This window comes from Sorex araneus, chromosome 10, assembly GCF_027595985.1.
Source record: "Sorex araneus isolate mSorAra2 chromosome 10, mSorAra2.pri, whole genome shotgun sequence".
NCBI classification, from domain to species: Eukaryota; Metazoa; Chordata; class Mammalia; order Eulipotyphla; family Soricidae; genus Sorex; species Sorex araneus.
This window is the reverse complement of record NC_073311.1, coordinates 38,027,595-38,047,272: the sequence shown is the minus strand read 5'-3', so window position 1 is coordinate 38,047,272 and position 19,678 is coordinate 38,027,595. Positions and strand designations below refer to the sequence as shown.

Sequence of the window (19,678 nt, the reverse complement as noted above, 5' to 3'; positions counted from 1 at the left end):
AATTCCCAGCATCCCATATGGTCCCCTGAGCACCGCCAGGAGTGATTCCTGAGTGCAGAGCCAGGAGTAACCCCTGTGCATTGCCAGGTGTGACCCAAAAAGCAAAAAAAAATAAAAATAAATAAAAATAATTATTCTTTTAAGAGTCTTTGTTAGTTCTGCCTATTTATACAATATATATCATTATATACATGTGTATTTTTTGTATATTTATAAATATGTATCTCTTAAAATTCAGGAACTCCATCTCAGGAAACTTGGCCTGGTGTTTCTTCAAATGATGAGTTCAAGAACTACAGTTTTCCAAAATATAAACCACAGCCTCTAATCAATCATGCACCCAGGTACTTTCTTTTTTTCCCTATAAGTAAAAATGGGAAACCCACGTGCTTATTTTTTCAGTCTCTTAAAAGCATTAGGCAAACATGAATTCAGAAAAAAAGCATGTGTACACATAGACAGTTGTAAATCTTTTAGGATTTCATTTTATTGAACTTCTTTATTTACATGTCATTGATTTTTTTTAAGTCAGTAACTAAAAATCACCAGTCTCTAAATCACAGAATTGAACTGTAAATAAAATGAGTGTGGAGCATCTATGAATTTGAAGGTTCTAGATTGTTCCTTTCTCTTAAAGGAAACATTGGTTGATACCTTATTCAGTACCACAATGTTCTTACGATGAAATTTGTCCTTGCTCTCTGCAAATTTAATCAGTATTATAGAAACCTAACAAAGCAATGAGAGTAAAAATTTTTTTATTGTTCCTGGGTTTGGGGGTTTTATTTGTTTGGGGGCCACATCTAGCAATACTTAGTGCTCACTTCTGATTATTTTTTGTTTGAAAAATACAATCGTCTTATTCAAGATGTGTATAATACATAATTAGGTTTATATGGTTATATATTAATCTATAATCATATAAGAATATAAGCCTTCCCTTTGTTTTAACTGTCATTTAAAGTTTCTTTTGATACTTATCCCAGATCCATGGTAGATATAGTTAACATAGAGTAACCAACCCTATTAATGGTTCTTTTCTATCTTAAGCTTATTTGTATAAGTAAGATCAATGTCTCTAAATTACCTTTAATGATTCTTTTCTTTAAAAAAACAAAAACGACACCAAGATGCCAAATAATGTCTGATAAATTCCAAATTCATTTCACGTTGCTAACAACCTAGCACTATGATTCTGTGTAAAACCAAATATTTTAAAGTTACCTTCTTTGTGAATTAATGTTTTTATTACTACTGTAGCAATGAATAACTCTGTATACAACTTCCTTAAGAAGAGGAGGAATATGGGGCTGGAGAGATAGCACAGTGGGTAGGGCGTTTGCCTTGCATGCAGCCGACTCGGGTTCAAATCCCAGCATCCCATATGGTCCCCTGAGCATGGCCAGGGGTAATTCCTGAGTGCAGAGCCAGGAGTAACCCCTGTGCATCGCCAGGTGTGACCCAAAAAGAAAAAAAAAATAATAAAAAAAAAAGAAGAAGAGGAAGAATATGTGCTAGGATTTATTTGTGTTTTTCCCAAGTAACACAAGTGCTATTTTTATTTATGTAATGCATTTATTGTTATATCCGTTGTAAAGATTAATCCTGTTCTTTAATGTAGATCCTTCATAACTTTAGTACTTTGTCTGTACCCAAAGAACTCTGTAGCTGTCTGTCAAAATGGCAAAAATAACAAAGGATTAGAGGAGTGTAGAGCAGTGGTTCCCAAAGTGGGCAATACTGCCCCCTTTGCAGGACTCAAACCATGTTGGGTGGTGGTGGCTAGGATATAACTTGGGGCACTTTCTCTTTGTTAACTTTAAATTTCTGGGGCACTAACAAGCATGTTTTCTAAATCTTTAAAGGGCATGGTAGTGTGGGAACTTCTACCTAGCACAGGACTTCTTAAGCTTTTTTTTCTATTCATTGTCCCTTTTTGCCTGAGAAGTGCAACATAGATGAACTACTGCTAGAAATACCTCAGATTCACTACAAGGTTGATTTTGATCGTTGTATATTCAGAAATCTTTTGTTGTTGCTGGAGTTTTCATGACCCCCCCCCAACATTGAAAACTTAAATCCACAGTTTAAGAAACTGGGGTTTAGCTAAAGCACATTTTCTCAACTAGGGGCCATAAGGTTCTTGTGGACCCCAGGATATTCCAAGGGGCTGCAGGTGAAAATTGAGCAAATGTGTGCCCTTGCCAGTAACAGATTGTGTGTGTGTGTGTGTGTGTGTATGTGTGTGTGTGTGTGTGTGTGTGTGTGTTTTGGGCGGGGGGAGGGGGGATGTATATAAAGGGAGGTGTATATAAAGGAAACAAGGTCAGAAGGAAGCCATGATCCCCAAAAACTGAGAAACACTGGTCCAGACAGTGTCTAGAACATAGCGTCCACAGCTCCCACTAAGAGCGGTTGGCTCAGGTAGGTGGGGAGGTATTTCTGTTCCCTGTTTCTAATTATGGTGTTGTCTCTGAGAGGCACTGCAAAAAAGAACCTGTCAGTTCTGGGTTTGGAGTTTTTGTTTGTTTTTGTTTGGGGGCTACACCTGGCCATACTTTGGCTTACTCCTGGCTCTGAACTGAGGGATCACTCCAGCCTGGGTTCAAGGGACAACATGGGGTATGGGGGATTGAATCTTGGTTATATGCAAGGCAAATACCTTACCTGTTGTATACTATCACTCTGGCCCCAGAATCTGTCATTTTTGATCAAGAGATTATCTGTTCCATTAAGATAATTGCAGAACCCTCTACTCCTTATTATATTGATTACGGTATTTATTTATTGACTATATTTGGATTTAGCCCTTTTAGATTAGCTTTATTAATCTACTTGAAGTTAATGATGTGTATTTAAATTTGTAATTTCTGGTGCTCAGCACAGCAAACTACACTGTAAACGTTTCTTGAGTGATTTTTTTTGCATTTATCTTGAACCACTGTGCTAGATTTTGGGATTCCATTTTTCGATTTCACCTACATGATAGGAAGAAGATGCTTTTCTACTCTTGCCTTCAGAACACTAAGGAAATTCATATTCCTGAGTTTTCTCAATAATATGCTTGAAGACACAATGACAACTTTTATTCTTTGATTTCAATGATCTGATTTGTTCTTGCATATTGAAATTTTAAATTGAAACAATTATTTCTAGTCTCTTCTTAAACAAGTGTCAAAATAAGTCTTGAGGATAAAATAACTTTGGGTTTATTGGGAATTTGAATTTAGTAGATTGAAATATTTGGAAAATAGTTGTCTATGAAAAGTATTTATTAGCCAAGATGAATAGCCACTCTTTTGTTGTTGTTTTTATTTTTTTAGGTTAGATTCTGAAGGGATTGAGTTGATAACAAAATTTCTTCAGGTGAGTCGCACCTTATTTTGTAATTAAGTGGGTAGTTAACTTCTCTTAGCCTCAGATTTTTTCATCTGTAGAGTGGGATCAGTAATAACCTCCCTCAAATGTTTGACAATTAAGATTATATACAGTGCTATCTAGTGTACTTAAGGCACATGCTTAAATGAAAAAAAAAAAGTTTACTTTAAAGTACTTGGTTCTCTCATGATGGAGAACCGAACAAGCTTGAGGTATTCAACTGCTGGTGTTCAGCTATAATCAAGGACGTGTTCTGTAATTCATGTTCTCTTGTATTCCTTCTTTTCTTCTTACTACCTTTCAGGATATTCACCCTCCGATACAGGATATTCACCCTCCGATATGACTCAGATTTTTATTTAAAGCAAGAAGAAGTGAGGATAAGGGCAGTGCAGCCACATTAGTCCTGTAGTATCGATAGGAAATCTTAGAAAGCAGAGGCTTCTTCCTAAGGCTCCTTGGCCAGAACTTTAATTTAAGAGGCTGGAATTGTGGAACAAGATTGTTGTAATTAGTTTAAACTTAAAACAGTTAGTGATTCATGATCAGAATTGGAAGAGTTATGACTCACGATTAGAGATGGAAGCATGGAGACAATTTCTTTTTTGGCCATACCTCACAGTTCTTAGGCGTGGTGCTGGACTTCACTCATGACAATGCTAAGGGAACTTTCCTATGCACACTTGCCCTTTCACCTAGATCCCCTTAAATCTAGTTGCTCTCATCAAGGGATGAATCAATGAATTTTTGGGTTTTGTTTGTTTGTTTGGGGGCCACACCCAGCAATATGTGTGGCTTACTCCTGACATTGAGCTCAGGGAAATGAATATCTCTCTCTCTCTCTCTCTCTCTCCCCCCCCCCCTATTTTTTTAAGTCCTATTCCTAACTTTGCACTTACTGCTTTTTTTAAGTTTAATATTTTATTGAATCACTGTGAGATAGACCATTACAAAGCTGTTTATGATTGGGTTTCAGTCATACAGTGATCCAACACCCACCCTGTGGTGACTGTACTTTTCCCACCACCAATGTTCCAGTTTTCCTGCCACTATCCCCTGACCCTCAACGCCCCCCCCCCCAGCCTGCCTTTGTGGCAGTCATTTTTCTTCTTTCTCTCTCTACTTTTGTGCATTATGGTTTGCAGTTGTTATATTTGTTCAGTATTTTTTATCATTCTGTATTTTATATAATTTCTAATATCGATGAATTTAGTAATCATCAATAAGAAGTCATCGTATTTGTTCAGTATTTTTATCAGAAAGTACAGCTGGCGTAGCTTTTTTATTAACCGAGTGGTGGCTTTGGGGTCTGAATGTGACTGCCAGGGCTTCTAGAAGTACAGGGAGGTGGGGAGGTAGCCCATCCCAACTGCAAGAGAAGCCTGGAGATTTCAGTCACAAAACCCGCATACCCGAATTTTCAGCAGGTTAATATCTGGTGAGGTCCATCTGGAGATGTAGTCCAGCCAGGAACATGGCAGCAATTTTGGATTGTGGGGGCAGGGAGCTGCCAGGGGCTCTGTTTAGGTGGCACTGGGCTGACCCACTCCCCTTGTCTGATGTGTCCCAAATTACTTAGCCATGCACACATCCGAGAAGATGTACTGCATCTTTTTTTTTTTTCAATCTCTTTCAAAATTTATTTGAGTCTATGGAGCAAGGCTGATAGATGAGTTTGTATGGCAGAGCCAGAGGTAGTTTGTGGGCGTGGCTCCTGCATACCTAAATTTTGGTGGCTTAATTTCTCAGAAAACTTGTTCCCAAGTTATTGGAGATTGGCCTGAGGCATAGCCGCAACTTTGGGGTGTCTGGAAGCCTGAGGGCATCAGCAGGCTGCTGATGCTCTTGCCCATAGGGCCAGGTTGACCAGCTGGAGGCATGGTGCACTCTGGGTCCTAGCGGTAACTGCAGTAGCAGCCCAGGACTGGGGCCAGGGTGACCTCCGTATGCAGCTCAGGCACTCTGGCAGTTCAGTAGAACCTGACCAGGGAGCACACACCTGGTCCTCTGGTCTAGCCTCCAGCCAGTTGGTGTTCAGGGAGATTTTCCTCAAAAATCTACTGCAGGCGGCACTCCTGAAATGTGCTTGGGGCACAGCTAGTGCTCTGAGCCACAGGAGCAGTGGTGAAGGTTTTAATCTTGGGGCTGCTTTTGGCGCACGAGGGTACCTGGGGTTCGGCAGCTGCTGCCCATTCTCTGAGCTGTTGGAACAGCGGTGCTTTTTTAGTCTTGGCACAGTTTCAGTGTGGTCGTCCAGCTGGCAATGAGTTTCCCGGCTCACTCTGCCACCCAAGCAGGCTGCTCGTGGCTGGTACTTGGGGTGCTGCTACAGCCTCGCGGCTTGTGCCCTGAGCCCCAGGAGTCCCAGCAGAGGTCTTTTGCTCTTGGTGTGGCTTCTGGGCCCAGCGTGCACACCCAGCCTCCAAGCTGGTGGCTCCTGGCCGAAACCTGGGGCACCACAGCAGTTCCAGGGCCCAGGCTGGCCTTGAAAAGTGCCTTTTTAAGGAAATGACACTTGCATTCATTTCTGTGAAATCCTGCAGTTTCTGTGCTATGAGCCGCCACCACTCAACCAGTCCACACCGCTGCTGCCTTGGCTCTCCCCAGAGAAATGAACCTTCACTAGATCATTTAATAATACCTGTCATAAAGGTGCTGGTTATATTTCCAGTGATCTCTTATTGGATATTTTTAGGCTTTGGGCTTCTTGTTTTTGTTTTAGGGTGCTTGTTCTAGTTAGGTGCTTGGGGACCTTGCAGTTCTGAGGAGCACTAACTTCCCACACACTTTGGTCTCCCTGGGCCAATGATCCTGTATTGTTTACAAAGAAAAGTAATAACCAAAGGTCAAATATTTACATTTAATATCACTTCAGAAATTAAAAAGAATAAAAAATTTTAGTTAAGATTCTGCTTCATTTTGGAAATTGGATGTAAGATATAATTGTAGCAATGTAATCTCAATAGTAACTCAAATTTGAGTATATCTGGAGGACTCCAAGTTGATTTTTATAGCCTTTATATTAATTGATCAGGATAACAGTAACTCTTCCATTTTACAACCCTCCTCCTATTTTAGCATTTAGAAAAAAGGTTAAAAACTATTTAACTTTTCACAGTATGAATCTAAGAAAAGAGTTTCAGCAGAAGAAGCCATGAAACATGTATACTTTCGAAGTCTGGGACCAAGAATACATGCTTTACCTGAAAGTAAGAGAAATTCTAAAATGTTTTCTTATCCTGTCCCCTCCTCTCCCTTATTTTTATTTATTCAGATCTGGAAACAGGTGAATTAGCGGGTCAGAATTTAGGAGGTAAATCAAGGTTATTACTGATATATTTGAATCCTAAAATATCTTTTCGTAATTATATCAGAATTCTTTAAAGGGATCTCTCTCTATATTTCTTTTCAATTTATTTTCGTTTTTATTTCTCTTTAACACTGAGCATATTGGCATTTCTGTAAAGAAATTATTAATGGGCCAGGAAAACTAACTCGGAGGTAGTGCACTCACATTTCATATATGACAGAACCCTGGGTTCAGTCCCTAGCACCACAAAGAAATCAGTTGGTACTTTGACACTGGCACATTGGCTGTTAATCTTATTAGGCTGAGCACACTGGCTATTAATCTTACTGGCTGAAGTTAGAAATTGTCATTTGATGATAAACATTGTCATTAAGTTCAACTTTGATTCAGCATTGTTAATAATGAAACTAGGCAAAGAGTAATGAAGAGCAATCAAAAATAAAGATTATAGGACTGGTGAGATAGTACAGCTGGTAGGGCACTTGCCTGGCATGCAACCAACCCAGGTTTGATCTCTGGCATCCCATATGGTCCTACAAGCACCACCAGACTTCCCGAGTATAAAGCCAGGAGTAACTTATCCCTGAGCATTGCCAGTTGTGTCCCAAAAGTGAAAAGGAAAAAAAAAACAAACTCATGTATTTATATAAGATCATTTCCTCGTGAAGGTTGATTCCATTTCAAGGAAATGAAGATGATTTTCCTTCACCACAATTCCTGTGACTTTGATTAGAGATTAACATATTTTCAGTAACTAGAACAACTGATTCTCATGCCTGAGGTAACTAGATTTTATTCATAACATTTTTAATTGCCCCAATATTTTACTTCAAAATATTTTAATTTAAAAAAAAGTAAAATTTAAGTTTCACTTATAAATTTAAGTTGGGGCCTAAGGGATAGTACAGTGGGTAAGCACCTGCCTTGCATGCAGGTGACCGGGTTCCACCCTCAACACAAAACAATGGTCTCTTGAGTAACACCAGAAGTGACCCCTGAGCACTATCAGGTGTAGCCCAATAAAAGACGAATAAACAAATATATTGAGTAAGGTGAATGGGAAATTAGGACAATATTTAGAAACTGAGAGTCTCAAAAACACTCATTAACTTTCTGAATTTTTTTAAATGAAAACCTGCCTCTTAGATTAGAAATGAGAAAGATGAATTTCAGATATTTGCATTTAATTAATACCAAATTTAATTGATTATATATAGTTGTTATGCAAACAACTAATTCTAGTTTTCTTTAAATTTTTTTTGTTTGTCTTCTTTTGGGGCCATCTCACAGTTCTCAGGGCTTACTCCTGCCTCTGCACTCAAAGATCACCCTACAGTGCTCAGGCAACCATACGGAGTGTGAGGGATTGAACCCAGGTCAGACACGCAAGGCAAGCTCCTTGCCCACTGTGCTCACTCTTTGGCCCCTGTTCTCTAAATTCTTGACGATCATATGAGGATTTCATATCTTTGCCCTCTCATAAAAAAGGGAGATAAAGACAAAATAAATTTGAGTTAATATATTATATTCTGATTAGGTCTTCCAATCCAGTACATTTTAGAAAGACACTGTGTATTCTCAGAACATTTTGAGGCCTGACTTAAAGTTCTCAAAACTTTGGGGATCAAAAGTTTTTGAAGGAAGAGTATTTTGCTTGGTTTTCTTAGAATGTTGAGAGAAAGGAGAGAATATTTTCAGCAGGACTCTTCTCTGTAAATGTTGTAAATATTATTTTGTCTGTAGTTGGTTTATATTTGTTATAATAAACCAGATAACTTTTTGTCTGTGCCTTATAGGTATATCAATATTCAGTTTGAAAGAGATTCAGTTGCAAAAGGACCCCGGTTTTCGAAATTCTTCTTATCCAGAGACAGGTGTGTTTGTCATAAACCATTTCACGTGTCGATCATGAAATTTTGCGTGGAAACAAGTCTTGGGTTTATAAATTGATCAGTAAAATTAACAATGTAAAAAAACATGTACAGTGCATTCCACAACTGTGTATGTTTAGCATTGCACGTACTCACTTTTCTGTATGATGTGGGCAGCTCAGTAATTCTTCAGAGAGAAATCTGACTCAGTCAAGTCAGGGATCCTGAAAGCTGCAGATGCACAAAGACCTTTTACAAGTGGCCTGGCTTGATCACTGCACACGCCATCCCTGGTACCTGAGGCAGAAGACACATCTTGTGCTTCCCTAGTCTTCAGGTTCATCACTTCGAAGCATAGAAGCTATAGACTGACCCCATCAACAAAAGGGTTATATAAGACAGTGCTGATCACTCTTACCGTGGAATTTTAGCTTTTGCTGGTGGGAACATTAGCTTCCTAGAGTCACCAAATACTGTATGTGGGATAAAACTGAACTTTGAACTGCCTCATAAGATGACTTTATATTTTAGGACATGGGAAGAACAGAAGACAGAGCATGCTCTTTTAAGTCTGATAACATGGTTTCAAGCCCAGCTCCCCCAGCCTTTCTTATCAATCAAGGACTCAGATCTGAAGGCAATTATTTCTTTTGGTGGACTTGGAATCTTCATTTGTCTACACTGTCCTCTTCACAGTGGAGTCTTTTTATTTCAGACCTACAGATTGTTTTTATATTTGTTGTCACAGTGTGACAATTTTTTGTACAGTTGGTTTTAAGGTCTTCTCTGCCATTAGAGCCAGTAGGTTACAGCTGTTGATGTAACTGTAGCTGCAATTTTTGTGCAGGACTGAGAAACACAGTGCATTATTTATTGCGGAATCATTGCTGCTAAATAACTACTGTCTGTTTATTTAACACAACAATTGAATGCCTGAAGAAGTTGCAGTGGCTTTATTATATGTGAATGCATCTGTTTCTCCTCACGAATTGTTATACTGCTGCATTTTTTGTTTGTTTTTAAAATTAAACTGCAGTGTTTCCTGGAATGTAAATTTAGCTTTGCTTCAACAGTAAAATAAGTGAGCCATCTTGAACACTCTTTAAGTTCATGCTATGTAATTTTTTTTATTGAACATTGACAAATAGATAGCTAAGAAATTGATAAGCACATTATGTTTATGAAAGCATGTGATGCAAAAGTTGATTTCAAGCAAGTGATACCTGATATTTTGGGGATCTCATATTAGATACCAATAAATTAAAGCACCAAAATTATTTATTCTTACCTTTCCTCATTTTTAGAAATATTTACTGCATATTGTTGGATATTTGTATACTAATACACTTACCTACTTTACATTGTGCTTTAATTTAGTTAAAACTAAATTGTACAAGTCCAGTCAAACATGAGCAGTCTTGTTTTTGTTTGTTTTAAATACACTTCTTTTAGAAAGGATGATACTTTATTAAGATGCAATTTCTTTCATTTGGGGGCTGTGTGTGTTTGTTTTAATAACATTCACATGGAGTCAGCTGAAAGCTGTAATAAGTCTTTGATATGAGCCATGATAAATATAGATGAAAGAAATGAGAGCCTAGGGGATTTTTTTAAGCATTGTGTAGGTATTATCTGTTTACCAGAGATAATAAATACTACAGTTTTAATTATGCACCTCTTTGAACATCTTAAATACACCTTGGTGTTGGTAACAGTGTTTTAAGCATTTGTGTTCACTTTAAGGGACTGCTTAGTGCATCTTACAGACTACAAATTTTAATTGGTATATTTTGAAATGATCATGTAAATTTTTGGCTTATATATCATGAAAATAGTCATAACTTAATTTTTTTCCTGACATTCACTGTAAAACATTCAGGGGTCCTACCATTTCTCTTCAGGAAATCTCGTAGTTTATTGTTATTTAACAGTATTAAGTGAATTTTTGTATATTTCATTTTAACTTTATTTGTGAATAGTGATTGTGGCATGTTTGGGGTATTATTTTAATATTTCATGATACTGAGATTTTAGTTTTTTTAAAAAATTTTCTGAAAGAAACAAGATTCATGTGTAATGGTGAATATTGGACCACTACTGTTTTCACATTTGTAAATTGGTTTTATGTTAAATCCTGTAACCTAACTGCTGTTGTTTCTAACTGACAGACATGTATTAATATTGTACTTTGAAGGTTATAAATATTATGTGGAAATTCCTCCATTTTGTTTTGAAATTTATAATAACAAAATCTTCATGTTGTTAAAGTGTGGTTTTGTCGTCATAGTTCTTTCTGGGGAAGAAGGCTGTGCAGAATGGGATTTATAAATGTGCATCATCCATTTAGCAATTCATACTATAGTTTCATAGGGTGCTACTCTCAATTGTGAAGTGTCGTTGAGGCTACATATTTGATTTGTTGCAAATTTGATAAAGTTCCCATTAGTGTGTTTGATTTGGAGCATGTAAAAAGTAGAGAAATAATATGGAGTACTTACATAAAATTCTTCTAGAACATCAAAAAATTTTCTTTATTAAGAAATTGGTGTTTTTTTTTTGATAATCGAGCACCATTCAGATACTGACAACTCGACCATGAAGATCACTGAAACTCAGAAGATTTGAACCTAGAAACTTTCAATTCATCTTAAAATAATAAGGTTCTTAAAGGTAAGAGGGAATTTTTTTTAGTTATTTATTCCCAGGTAATGTTAACACACATTGGTTATGTCACTAGGATTATGGTTGTATTTTATTTGGTACTTCATCAGCTTATGGTTGAAAGACTACCTTTGGGACTCAAGGCAGTTGTTCATTCGGGTTTTTTTATTGTATCATTCTCTTTTTAAGTTTAATTTGGCCCTCTCCAGGTTTTGTACTCAGGGTTCATTCCTGGCAGGGTTCAGGGTACCATATATTGTACCATGGATTGAACCTAAGTCAGCCATGTCCCTCCTGTGGATACCTTGGATATCACCTCTATTGTCTTTCTCTCCTTCTCTTTCCTTTAAATACTGGCATCAATGATAGTCTAATCCTCCCCCTTTTACTACATTTCTTCATCCAGTATTCTGTATATCATAGATAAGTGAGGTCATCCTGTATTTGCCTTTCTTCTTCTGGCTTATTTCATTCATAACATCATTCTTTTACATGTGAACACTCAGTTTTCTTAACACTGTTGAAAATACTTTTCTCCCTTCAATATTCTTGGCAACATTGTTAAAAAAAAATTTCACTGACTGTAGATGTGCAAGTTCGAGTTTATTAAGTTCTTTGTCTTTCTACCAGTACTTTAATGTTTGATTACTGATAGCTTTGTAACATTTGTAAGTTTTGAAATGAAATAATGAGTTCTTCAGCTAGGTAGCTTGCCAGGCTCTCCAAGAGGAGCAGAGGAATCAAACCCAGGTAGGCTGCGTGCAAGGCAAACGCCCTACCCGCTGTGCTATCGTTCTAGCCCTTAGTGTATAGAAATACAGATAATTTTGTGTCAATTTTGTAACCCTCAACTTTTGCTGATTTAGTTGTAATAGTTTTTTGGTGGGTTCTTTAGTTTTTAGGGTTTTCTACATTTAATTGTCATCTGTGAAGAGTTACACTTTCAAATTTTGGTGTATTTTATTTTATTTTTCCTACCCAAGCACTCTGGCTAAGATTTTCAGTACTATCTGAATAGAAAATAGTAGTAAACCAGTGTCCTTAAAATTATTCCTGCTCTTAGGGGAAAGCTTTATATTTTCTACAAGGACTATGATATTATCTGGTACTGAGAGAATGAGTTATAAATTGTTTTTTCTCTTTACCCATGTCACTTCAGAATAATAGCTGGAATTTAGAATTTTAAAAATTAGGGACCACATTATTATTTGGGGGCCACACCCAGCTGTGCTCAGTGGTTACTTCTGACTCTGCACTCAGAGATCACTCCCAGTGATCCTCAGGGGAACATGTGGGAGTAGGAGTTGGAGCAGGGGGGCAAGAGGATTGTTAGACCTGGGCTGGTAGAACCACTTTTGAAACCCATTCCTCCCCCCCCCCCCCAATTTAACCTTATTACCTATATTTGTTTCCTTAACTATGTTTTAAGCAATTTATATGCCTAGCATTTTTATTTGTGCCATAATTAATTGTTGGCTAAGATGCATTTTTCAGCCTTTACCCATAAGAAAAAGTGAAACTTGGATTATCCCAAGTAAATCAGCTCACTTGTCTTTTCACACCTTTTATCACAAAGTATTTATTGAACAAAAATAATATAACAGTAAAAATGATACATACAAGAAAGTGAATGAAAATTTACAGTCATAGAAAAGATGTATACAAAAACGATCGTTTGTAATTCTGTAAAACTTTAGCCATAGGAGTTTAACACTGATCAAGCAGACATATATATTTTTTAAATTTTAATATATTCTTGAAATCTGTATTCGTTGTTAAAAGTTATTAAAACCACACACATAGAATGAGGCAGTTATGTTATACTTCAAAGCCTCCAGTTCTCTGTTACAGTGACTTTTTCATCCATCAGAAATATTTTTTCGGCGTCTGATAGAGCTAGAGAATACATACATTAGTCATATGGTATTTTGGTGGAAAGGAATACAAGACTCAGATTTAAAATCATTTCAGTATTTTCTATCAGCAGTTACATTGATGTATTTTTGGGTGAGATATTTGCACATTAATTAACTTCCTTTAGTTAATCTTGTATTTCTGATGCTTTCTTCTCTTAATCTGACCTGGTTTTTAATGCTCTATTTTCCCTAACAGTTTTGGATCAGTAGTTACTTTTAGCTAAGCGTGGGGAAACAGAACTGGATTGAGCACCAAGCAATGTTTTACTTTCAGTGAGCTGTGTGGCCTAAGGCAAGTCCCAGCTTCTGTACACTTGTCCTTAATTGGAAATAGTGATGGCGGCAGTGGGGTGGGGGTGAGGGGCATATGTGTTATTAACGGATCCTTTTAGCTCAGATATCTTATTTGCTCACTTCCCTTTCAGTAAAGAATATCCATAATCTGAGAGGGAGCAGCAAGTGATGCCTATTTGTGGATTTTGGAGTCAGCCCCCAATTATTTTGTAGTCAAAAATGCATAGCAGTGCTTGGTTTCCCTGTCCCCACCCCCCCTCAGCCCCATAGGTGCATATATCCCTACACAGAGAATGTTCAGATGTTCAGTTCCTACTTCAAAATTTGTAGGTTGTTGTAAGAACATTATATATATATATATATATTTAATTCCTGTGTTTAAATTACTTTATTTTTACCCCCAAAACAACCTCTGCCATTTAATACCTGGTTTAGATTAATACCTGGTTTCTAGCCACATTCAAATTGGGTTTTGTTACTTGTGTTAAAAATAATGACTAGCCTAATCTTGAAAGCACAGGACTCTTTATTAATTCTGTTATGTACAAAATAATGCCTTTGAATGGTGCCTATTTTTATTTTGAAGTTACAGATTACGTTTCTGTGAAATTCCACTGCTCTAAACTAAACTACAGAGAATTTACTTATGAGTGTTCCACATTACTGTAAGATCAGTTGTTTTACATTGATGAAGTGCTTGAAGTTCTTTATACATTTTATAGATTTCCTTCATTCTTACCACAAATTCAGTAATACATAAAGTAGTGTACCCTGCCTTATAGTACTACCCTGAAGATACATGGGTTACACTTTCAGTTTCTTTGCTGTTGCTAATCATCACCAATTTGGAACTTCTTCCAAAGTATGCATTTTTGGTGTTAATTACAATTTCAAGTGTTTATTGAGACACTCTACATAATAGTGCATTAAATGAGCCAGAGGGGTGATTCTGTATGGAAATTTGGGAGACCTGGAGCTAATTCCTTGAAAGATGATGTTAACCGCAGAAACAGTTCTCCAGAAGCATAGGGCAGATTCACTGTAACGTAGCCTTTCCCAAGTTTCTGTTCTGGCAAAGCCTAAATGGTCACTAAGACTAGAAGGCCGGCCATTCAGGGTTCTACTCTTTTGTAAAAAATGCACTTTAAAACAGTTTCTTTTGTGTTTATTGTCTATGGCTTAGTTTATTCTTATAAAAATATTATGCGGACATTACATTTACTGAATTTCAGTTCTAAGGCAGTTCTTATACAATTGAAAGCAAAAAAGCAAACGTAATATGACTGCTTTCATATTGCCTACTTGTGAAAAATAACAAAATTCTACAAGAGAGCTGTTTGATGCTATTTTGCTCTCAAACATTTTCTCTTAATACTAAAAACATATAGGTCATTTACATAAAACTAAATGCAAGGAAGGCACAGCTGGTTATAGTGTATAGAAGCACAGTTCAGCATATGCAGGATTAAAGAGGAAACTTCACATCCTTATTAGTTAGACTGAAAATTATTAAGAAAAGTTCTTCACTGTCAACAGTGTTCAACACTTAAGAGCTAAGGATATAAAAAAAATTAAAATTCATTTAATGCAAAACAGATTTCATATATACTTGAATATAAAAAAATGTTTTTAAAATGCTAACATAAATCTAGACCATCCAAGTTATGAAAAGTGCAAACCAAATTAACAGAGGGTTTCACAATGTCCTTCTCATGACACAGGTAAACCAGCCCATGGGGACAACTTTTGTTTCATCAGCGAATGAGTCTTTCATTGTGGCCAGATGTCATCAGGATTTCTGAGAACTGGAAGAAAGCAGGACTGGAGAAGCAGCTCTGTCCAGACTGGGGATCGGCACTGGCATATGGCCGTTGAGCAGGGTTGGGAACTGTAGGGAACAAAAGATGTTTTTTAATAAGCATTGCAAATCTACTGGGAGGAGCTGGAAATGTTTACATTAGTAGATCCTAGTGGAACTTTTTCTTCCCTATGATAGAGGTCAGCTGTCAGTTATTTCACTGATGGAGTAACTTAGTGAAAATGATTAGGAACAGGATCCAAATTCCAATCAGTGTCTTCCTTTTGTTAATGTTAACAGACGCGACGGGGCTGGTATTCCTTAATATTAATCACTGTTATTAATCGATTTTCCAATGTAAGAAAAGAAATGAAACTTTTTTGAGGTCATTCTCAGCAGTGTTCAGGGCTTACTCTTGGCAGGACTTGGGACCATGTGGAGTGCCAAGGATAGAGCCTGAGTCCACCATGTGCATGGCAAGCTCCTTACCGGGTACACTGTACGATCTCTATAGCCCCAGATTTTGCAGCCCTAATAACTTTGTAATCTCTGTGTCTTCAGGACCTCCATACTCAGAGCTGCCTTCTCTGTTTTCTAGATAATCTCTGGAATGTCTTCTAAGTATAGTCCTTTGTCCACTGTTCTAGTCTGAATTACTATTTTGTTTTAGTTTCATTCATCTGTATATGTCAAAATAAATTTTTATTTTCAAAATAGTGGGCTTTGCAACTAGCAGTAGCAAGGTTTGCTCATTACTGCCGATAAAATCAACATAGCACAGTAGCTATTCAGTTTTACATACAAAGAATAACTTGAATACAAAACACTCAGGGGCATGTATTTTTTACTGCAGGTTACTCCCCACTGATTATCTGAATCTTTTATATCTATATCAGGCCATGAAAATTTTCTATATTCAAGCCATATCAATATAACAAAAAGCTCAACTATCCTTGTACATTTAAAATCAAGATAGAAGATTTAAATCCTATTTCTAAAACCCCCTTCCCAATTCCAAAGTAACAGAAAATAGGAGAACATAGTGACCTTTTAAAATGAAAGAGATACATATCAAATTTAATATAATAGACAATACAATCTACGACTATAAGCTTTGTAATGTACAATTTATACAGAGAGCTGAACTATGCAGTGGTTGAAGAGTTATGGGCCCCCTCCCCCCATGTTATGCTTTTGTTTGTTTTAATGAAAATATAAAAGCCAACATTTGTCCAAATAAAAGTCATCAAAAGATAATTCTTTGAGGAACTGGAGCCATAGTACAGTGAGTGGGGTGCTTGTCTTGTACATGGCCAAAGCAGGTTGAATCCCCCAACCCATGCAGTCCCTTGAGCCCACCAGGATAGTGACCCCTGAATACAGATCCAGGAGTAAACCCTGAGCATCGCTGGGTGTGGCCCAAAAACCAAACCAAAAAAAGACAATTCTTTTTCAATCAGTATTGGAGTAGTATAAATTTCCTCACATATTCTGACCCTTAACACCATTATTGGTGAGATCTTGGGGCCAGAGCCATAGTACAGCGGGTAGGGTGTTTGCCTTGCACAGGGTGATTAGATATCCCCAGCGCCGCATATAGTCCCCAAGCCTGCCAGGAGTTTTGGGCCACCTGGTGTGGCCCAAAAACCAAAACAATAAATGAAAGAGGGATCTTGTTACCTTATTTTTATCACTTAAGAGATTAGGGTAGAAACTCCTGTATATATAATTAAAAGCCCATCCTTGCTTTTCCAACCCAATCTCCTGTCACCCAGTCCCTCCCCAAACAGACTGTTCACTTTCACATCTAAATCATGTGTATCATTTAACCCCAAATGTGCCAAACTTCTCTCTGCTGCAATTTTGTCCCTTCCCTTCCTCCATTCTGATGCCACTGTTTTCTGTAGCATTCTACCAGTTCTCTGCTGGAGAGAGCTATTCAAGTTGGATTCTGGGAGTGTCTTGTTTATTTGTCTGTTATTTACATATCATATATCCCCTACAGTCTCTGCCTCAGAGTGGACTGCAAATATTTGCTGGGTTAGCCTCACTGAATTACACAAAAGTTACACAAAATATTCTCAATAAAACTTAATTAGCTCCATATCATTCCAACTACAACTGTACCTGCCAAACATATTCTACATTTGATCAAAATCGACTTAAAAAGTCAACAAACTTCTTGTAGACAAGCTCGAGCTACAAAACTGTCCACTTGAAAGTCACTTCATTTCATTGGTAAATCAAGGTTTTATAAGCCGATTTAGCGTACTATGTTTCTCCTCTCTCCACTAAATTATGTGTAAATTACAGAGGCTCTATCTACATACAGATCTATATTATGCATCCAGGAAATCTAATATCTCCTCTTTCCCTGACATCCTGCTATATCTTCTATTTCCTGCTATAGTAGTTGTATTGGCATCTTCTATGCAAAAACTCCCTAGCTCTGCCAATAGCTCTGTCAGATACCCTGAGGGGTCTGGTCTACTTTTCCAGGAATTTCCAACCATAAGGAACTTTACTTAAATTGATTCGAGGCCAAGTCATTTTTTTTCTTTTTAATCCTCCATGACACTGCATACAATCAGTCCTCCAGCAATTTATAGTGTATTTGTTAATTAAAAAGAAAATGATTTTCATTACTTTTAAAGGGGCCTTATTAATAGTAACTTGAATTTTGAAAATTATAATTTTAGATGAATGATTTTATCTTTTTTGCTATATTTTATTATTTGCCATTTTCAGAACACTTTTAACACACTCGACTGCTCCTAACTTTCAAAAAAAAAAAAAAGGCAAGGGGCGGGGGGGGGGGGGGGGGAATGTACCACATTTAGCAGTGCTCAGAGTATCGTTAAACGCAAAGACCAAAAAGTGCTCAGAGCCTGTAGTGTATTTCACTGGGGGCTTACCCACAGTCCCACAGATTGACCCTGTTCCAGGCACCACTCTGACTTCCACTCTGTTCCTGGGCACTGTTCTGAGCAGTATCACCCTTTATACCAGAGAGCTGGCAGACAGGAGGGAGAAGAAACCAAAGTGAAGAAGGTGCTAGAGGAGGCACAGGAAATACAGGGTGAAAAGAATTCTTGACCACTGAGAGGCAAAGCACCAAGTGGAGTTCCTCCCCTGAAGCTAAAGCCACAGGAGCCCAAGAGAAGCTGGACTGCTCCACCCTCACCGCCAAAGTACAGTCAGGACTGATAAATCAGAGGGAGCCAAGTGTGACGCTGCAGCTTCTGATTCTGAAGATACGGGAGAGGAAAGCAAGTCACTGAAGAAAGAGTCAGAAAACCCACAGGACCTTGCCCCTGGGAATTTGGAACCACAGTGGAGCTCCAGGCTCCAACGGAGGGCTCATGTTCCTGATGAAATGGAAAAACACTCCGGTGAGGCTGACCTGGTCCCGGCCAGGGAAGCCAGCATCCACCCGGAGCTGTTTAGCTCTCTGAGGACAGGCTAACAGGGCCTTCTTAGCCCTGGGAGGACAGAGACACTCAGACTAGAGCCAATACAGGGGTGAGGCACTAGCAAGCATCTGACCCGAGTTTGATCCTCAGCACCGCATAGGGTGCCCTGAACCCTGCCAGGAATGAGTCCTGAGCACAGCTGGTGTGGGGGCCCAAAACAAAAAAGAATGAACTCTCAGGAGCATCCACTGTCACATCTGTTGGGTTTCAAGTTGGGACAGAGGCTCTGACAGACACCACAGAGGCACAGTGAGAAGATGCCATCTGAAGGGCAGAATAGTTTCTGCACTCTCCAGTGGCTCGGGTGCTCAGGAGTCACCCCTTCCGTACAGGGTGCACACCCACCCCGGTGCAGGGGAAGGACAGGAAGGGTTTGCTGGCAACCAACCCATTCTGCACTGATGATAAAAAAACTAGTGGCCTTCTGTGAAGGACAAAACTTAGCAGAACAGAACAGCAAAAGAGAACACTGATGCTCCTCAGAAAGCCCCAAGGCATCCATAGCTTTTCCCAAAGTGTCCATCTGGGACAGTGTAGCATGTGTGTAATTTGGGGCTGTCACCATTGCCCAATATTATTTTGCGTTTTAGGAGTATGAGGTGGGGAAGAAGGGAGAGGGATGGGATCACTTTTGTAAAGATCTGGCGCCTGCGTAGGGCAGTGGCAAAGTAGTGTAAAGTACAGGCAACTAACGATTTGTTTCTATGTCCAGGATATTTTTTCATTTCATAAAATATCACTGGCAACATGCATGTGTACTAGAGACTGCTGGAAACTGGAAATGCCTGAGCCCTATCACCCAAGGTGTCCCCAGCAAAGAACTGAGTCAGTTACCAACTCACCAGAGTGACCATTTGGAGTCTGAACAGTGATTTGGGTCAGGGGAGAGGGTCTTTTCTTGAGCATACACAGAAGATCCCTCTATTTTCAAAGGAGCTAATTCTTAAAGTTGACACACAGACCCTCCTTTTTCAACC

At 38.2% G+C, this 19,678-nt stretch overlaps 2 protein-coding genes across 3 annotated transcripts in view; one reads left to right on the top strand and one right to left on the bottom strand.

The window, feature by feature from the left end:
* CDK17 (cyclin dependent kinase 17) overlaps nucleotides 1-10,831 on the top strand; it is a 97,112-nt gene extending 86,281 nt beyond the window's left edge. For both annotated transcript variants that reach the window (XM_055118633.1, XM_055118634.1), the window contains exons 13-17: nucleotides 239-344; nucleotides 3,324-3,366; nucleotides 6,497-6,587; nucleotides 8,485-8,562; nucleotides 9,091-10,831. In XM_055118633.1, coding sequence (XP_054974608.1) covers nucleotides 239-344; nucleotides 3,324-3,366; nucleotides 6,497-6,587; nucleotides 8,485-8,562; nucleotides 9,091-9,128 — 356 coding nt within the window. In that variant the 3' untranslated portion in view covers nucleotides 9,129-10,831. The remainder of the gene's footprint in view (nucleotides 1-238; nucleotides 345-3,323; nucleotides 3,367-6,496; nucleotides 6,588-8,484; nucleotides 8,563-9,090) is intronic.
* Nucleotides 10,832-13,804: 2,973 nt separating this feature from the next.
* ELK3 (ETS transcription factor ELK3) overlaps nucleotides 13,805-19,678 on the bottom strand; it is a 76,406-nt gene continuing 70,532 nt past the window's right edge. The window contains exon 5 of the mRNA XM_055118635.1: nucleotides 13,805-15,318. Within this exon, the coding sequence (XP_054974610.1) occupies nucleotides 15,220-15,318 (99 nt within the window). The 3' untranslated portion in view covers nucleotides 13,805-15,219. The remainder of the gene's footprint in view (nucleotides 15,319-19,678) is intronic.